The sequence below is a fragment of the Myotis davidii genome, unplaced genomic scaffold (genome assembly GCF_000327345.1).
Source record: "Myotis davidii unplaced genomic scaffold, ASM32734v1 scaffold1994, whole genome shotgun sequence".
NCBI classification, from domain to species: Eukaryota; Metazoa; Chordata; class Mammalia; order Chiroptera; family Vespertilionidae; genus Myotis; species Myotis davidii.
The window spans coordinates 188,461-193,952 of NW_006285309.1; the positions used below are offsets into that span (position 1 = coordinate 188,461).

Sequence of the window (5,492 nt, forward strand, 5' to 3'; positions counted from 1 at the left end):
CCCCCTGGGTTTCCGATCACTGTCAGTGGCAGGGGGCTTCTTCCTGCTTTCCCTTTCGCCTCCCTGCATTGTGCCTACATATGCAAATTAACCTCCATCTTTGTTGTCAGTTAACTGCCATCTGAGTTGGCAGTTAATTTGCATATAGCCCTGATTAGCCAATGAAAAGCGTAGCGTGGTACGCCAATTACCATTTTTCTCTTTTATTAGTGTAGATAGGCATGGAGTTTCAGTCAGAGAAGATGAAAAGGTCTGGAGATGGTAGTGATGGTTGTACTACAATGTGAATGTACCTAATGTTACAGAAATGTACATTTAAAAATGGTTAAAATGGTAAGTTTTATGTTAGGTATCTTATACTACACTTAAAAAATAAGGTGTTTGGCCTGGCCAGTGTGGCTCAGCAGCTGAGCATCGACCCAGGAACCAAGAGGTCACCAGTTCAATTCCCACTCAGGGCACATGCCCAAGTTGCTGGCTCCATCTCCAGTGGGGGAATGCAGGCGGCAGCCTATTATGTTTCTCTTTCATCAATGCTTCTATCTCTCTATCCCTCTCCCTTCCTCTCTGCAAAAATCAATAGAAACATATTTAAATCCTGATGATTTAATAGAATATATTAAAAATCTATGTGATTTTTCTGAACAGATGAAGAAAAAGATTTGAAAAATTCAACATTCCCTTAGCAAACTAAAAATAAGCAAGCAAGCCAAAGGGGTCAGATTGTAAAATCAGATGTACTGAAACCATGGCTCCTATAAGAGCCTCCAACTGTTTCCAATGTAATTCTCCAAACTAAGCCAGCATGATCTTCCTAAAACACAAACCCCATCAGGTCACTCTTCTGCACTTATCTCCCACTGTACTTAGGAGTTTAAGCCTGGAGGGTGTTACAGCAGAAGTCCTGTGTCCTGCCCATGAGCCCACCCCACAGCCATCTTCCATCTACCCTACCTTTAACTTCAATTCTTACTTTGCTCACATACTTCATCCATACCAAACGACACTCAGTAACGCTTCCCATTTCTCTGCCTTAGCTCTAATCACTTCCAGCTTTTCCTAACTCCTCAACTATGTGGTAAAACTCTACTCCTTTTAAAAGAACTAAATCAAATACCTTCTCCTCTCTGAAACCTTTCTAAACTGCACACACTAAGAAAGCAGGGATCAGTTATTCCCTCTTTTAAGCCTTCAATGTTCTATGTGTGAGTGTCTATCATAGTATGCAATGCATTTAGGACTTTCTGTGTCAGCTAATTTCTTAAACTCATGTTCCCTGAGAAAAGTAAGTGACTCCTGGTGTCTCTAGACCAGGGGTGGGCAAACTTTTTGACTTGAGGGCCACTATGGGTTCTTAAACTGGACTGGAGGGCCGGAACAAAAGCATGGATGGCGTGTTTGTGTGAACTAATATAAATTCAAAGTAAACATCATTACATAAAAGGGTACGGTCTTTTCTTTTTTTTTTAGTTTTATTCATTTCAAACGGGCTCGCGGGCCGTAGTTTGCCCACGGCTGCTCTAGACAGTCGCTATAATATAGAGAAAAATGAACATTTGATAGTTGGGTGAAAATAATAGAATTGAGTTTCTCAAAGCAATAGGGATTTTTACAAAATCTCTGTTTTATGAATTGGTCAAAAAATGAGTTTTATGACAAATTAAAAGAGAAATGCTGCACTCTATAACATCTTCTTAAAGAGGCACATGCACATCTGAGTATTAAAGATACTGAGATGTAGCACAAACAGAAGCCCATCTCCTTAAATTCATCACATTCCAAACTTGGAAGCCATGTATTAACTCCTACTTACATCCTGCAGAACCAGTGTTCTAAGTAACATGCTTTCGGAAACATTGCATTAACAGATGAATTATTTTTGACATGCTTTGATATTTATAATATCTGTCTCAAATTAGTGAATTACAGAAAGTTCAGTAGTTTACGTTTTATATCATTCCATTAAATGTAAATATAGGCGACATGTTATAACTAAGTAAAAATTCTCTACTATAATTCTCCATTTAGCTGCTGTTGATAGAACCGAGCCACCACCAAATGGAACAAAATCGAGAATGAGACCTAGACTAGAATCCCACTCACCATGTGAGCCCCGCTGGACTTCTTTGCCAAGTCTCAAATTTAACAAGGAAAGAAGACCCTGCCGTGAGACATCAATGTAAAGGGCACTGGTTGGTCACATGCCAGAAGGAGTAGAATCCCTGATGCAGAGCTGACCAGAGTCCTGGACAACACTCTGCATTCAGAGCACCTGTTCTAACATCCTACATCTACTTTCCATCAGAGAGCGCTGGGGACAGAGCTGAGTCACATGACTGCTTAACTTGAAAGAAAAATAAAAAAAGAACAAATGTGCTCCGCCTCAATAGAGCTTTAGTTATTAAAATTAGGATTTCATTTTTGCAGAAACTTTTCTTTGCCCAACTCTGAAGGCTGTATGATTATTAACTAGCCACAACCCCTCCTGGCTAAGAAAGGACACAAAACTCCTGCCACCTGGGAAGGACAATTATAAATCACATTTACATTTTGGTAGTGGCACACCTGGCTGTCTTTTTAGTCTTTCTTTCAGTGAATGAAAGAAATTAAATACAAACTGACTTAATGCATAACTGGTAACATTCAAAAAAGCTAATAATTTGCTTTTCCAAAGAATTTAGAATTCCAAATTGCTGACTTTTCATTTTCTAAGAATTTCTTTTCTGATTTGCTGTTTCATACACAAACAATTCTGTGTATCTTTTACTTGAATGTAAATGAGGCCACTGCATACTCTTAAGTAATTAAGAGAGTGAGGGATTTAAGCTAGTCTGAACTAAACAAACCTGTTAACCATTTCAGGAAAGATAATGAGTACATAAAAAGAGAAACCGTAAAAACTACAGTAAAATTTAAAACATCTATTTTCTTACCTGTAGTCAAAAATATCGAAACCGGTTCAATTTTCCCTCTTTGTGAGGGCGTTGGTTGGGAAGGTATGTGTGGAAAATAAGGAACTTACCTAGGCTAGAATTGCCTTTTGCTATGGTAATAGTCTTCTCAAAAAATTCTCTGGATATATTCTGAAGCATGATACGCTCGGCAGTAGAGGCCAGAGAGCTCTGTTGATTTAAGAACTCAGAGCCCTGACGGAAAGAAAAAAAATAAGTCACATGGAAAGGGAAATTAGACTTTGGAATATGATTTCAACATCACACATGTTGTCTCATTGGTTGTGCTTTATTCCACAAGAATCCACAGCCAAAACAAGGTCATAGGTTGGCTTCTGGAAAACCTCAGCATCAGGAGAGCACCAGCTCCACATGGGGAGCTGAGCTAGAACACTCCCCTATCCCCAACCTCATGACCTCATCCTAGCACACCCGCCGTATCTTTAAAATAGTACCTTTCCCGTTGAATCAGGCAGCAGAGAAGTAAGCTCTGCACTTGATATAACTTCCCTGGGTAGGTGAGACTCAGCCCACATGCCTGTGTTTTCACATGCATATTGTTGTTCAGGTGTATAATCATTTACAATAAACCCAGAAGCAGGTCCCATGCTCAAGTCTACGGAAGGTGGGCTGTCATCCTGTCTTTGCAGGAGGTTCTGGGTGTAGAGTTCTTCCAAAGGCACTTGCAGATCAAGTATTGGATGTGAAGAACTGTCAGTAACATCCTGAAGATGAGAGAACAGAAAAGAAAAAATTATGACCAGAATTACTTCAATGTATTTTGTAGGATCCTTTCTTAATGGCTGACTACTTAGTGGGGGAAAAAAACCTAAACACAACATAATTATTCATTAGTTAAAAAGCATTAGCAAACATACAAATTCATCACTTAGCTGATATTCTGTATACCTTTGTGTTTATAAGTGCTTTTCAATACATTTCCTGCAATCATATATCTCATGTTACACTTGTACACTATACTGTATATGAGATCATTTAGATACATTAGTATGTTCTATTCACAAATAAAATCATTTGGAGTTCAATTTAAATGGGAAAGCAAGTAACATATTTCCAAATCTTATTTAAAGAGCAGCCTGAGTTCCTAAGTATTATAAGGTCAATTGCAAAAAAGAATGACATTAATTGATTCAGGCTCACAAGAACCTTCGAGGGAAAATTATTTCAACAGATATTTATAGGTATTTGTGGAAAACAACAGAAAGCCACACAATCCATATTATTGTAGGGATTTTTTTTCATAAATATTGTGCAAGATATAACAGAAGAAATACTAAAATGGGGTATTATAAGATGTAGGTTCTAATTCAGGCTCTCTCGTTAACAATCTGTAAATTATAGAACTTCTCTTGGCTTTATATATCTAAAATTCCCTAAACTCTAAAATTCCATAGTTCTACATAAATGCATGTATGTACTTACAACAGATATACTGTATCACTTATGTGCTTTGGGCAAGCAGTAGCTCCATGAACTGCGGCTGTTGAGTAAACTTACCAATTTTCTCTTCAATTCTTTGATGGATGTTTTGAAAGTATAAAAGCAGTATATGAATACAGTGTCACTGGCAAAGATTCAAGCCATACAGGTGCATAGTGTGTATGCACACTATATTAAAGTCTTCCAGTATGGCTCCTACTTCTCCTCCTCTCCCCAGTAAAACTGGCTGGCTTCAGGTGTGTGTTTATGAACCAGATTTCAAAATTTATTTGCAATATATATACCTCCCCCCGCCCCACACACACACTCACACATCCAAGCACACATATACATTTTAAAACCTAAACAGAACCATACACTACACAGGTTTTCCTCACCCAAGGATATGTTTATTGATTTTAGAGAGAAAGGAAGAGAAAGAAGGGGACTGGGGAGAGGGAGAAAAACATCGATGTAAGAGAGAAACAGACCAATTGCCCCCCCGTGTGCACCCGACTGGGGAGCGAACCTGCAACCTAGGTGTGTGCGCTGACAGGAACTGAACCTTCAACCTTTTGGTGTACAGGACAATGCCCTAACCAACTGAAATACCTGGCCAGGGTGCTACTTGCTTTTCTGAAGTAAACTTATACCCTGACATGAGAAATTCCCATGTTGATGAATAAAAGTCAACTTCAATCTTCTTAAGGCTATAAAATCTCCCAAAGTCTGAAAGGCCTAGGGTGCAGACTCTGGCGCCCAGCTGCCTTAGTTGAGATGCTGGCTCCATCAGTAGGTACCTCTTTCAGCTTTGACAAGTTACTTAAATGTACTCTGTGCATTGGTTCCCTCCTCTATCAATGAGGGAAAATAATAGGACCTAGTCAGGGATGGTGGGAGGCTAGTGTTAAAACCACAAAGTACTAACAACATTGCCTGACTTACTAGAAAGTGCCTGATTACTATTACCCATGGCTGTTATTTTTACTGCACATCTTGGTGGACCCGTGGAAATTTATTTAGTATAAACTCCTACAGTTAGAGCTGTTGTTCAAATGACATGCACACTTACAATGCTGTGCATAGCAAACGGGCTTCCAA

General features: G+C 39.0%; 1 protein-coding gene across 6 annotated transcripts in view; it reads right to left on the reverse strand.

Moving 5' to 3' along the window:
- The window catches only part of MPDZ (multiple PDZ domain protein), a 172,050-nt gene that overhangs the window by 67,767 nt on the left and 98,791 nt on the right, over window positions 1-5,492 (reverse strand). For all 6 annotated transcript variants that reach the window (XM_015558970.1, XM_015558971.1, XM_015558969.1 and 3 more), the window contains 2 exons: window positions 3,407-3,676; window positions 3,023-3,146 (listed from right to left, as the gene is read on the reverse strand). In XM_015558970.1, the coding sequence (XP_015414456.1) occupies window positions 3,023-3,146; window positions 3,407-3,676 (394 nt within the window). The remainder of the gene's footprint in view (window positions 1-3,022; window positions 3,147-3,406; window positions 3,677-5,492) is intronic.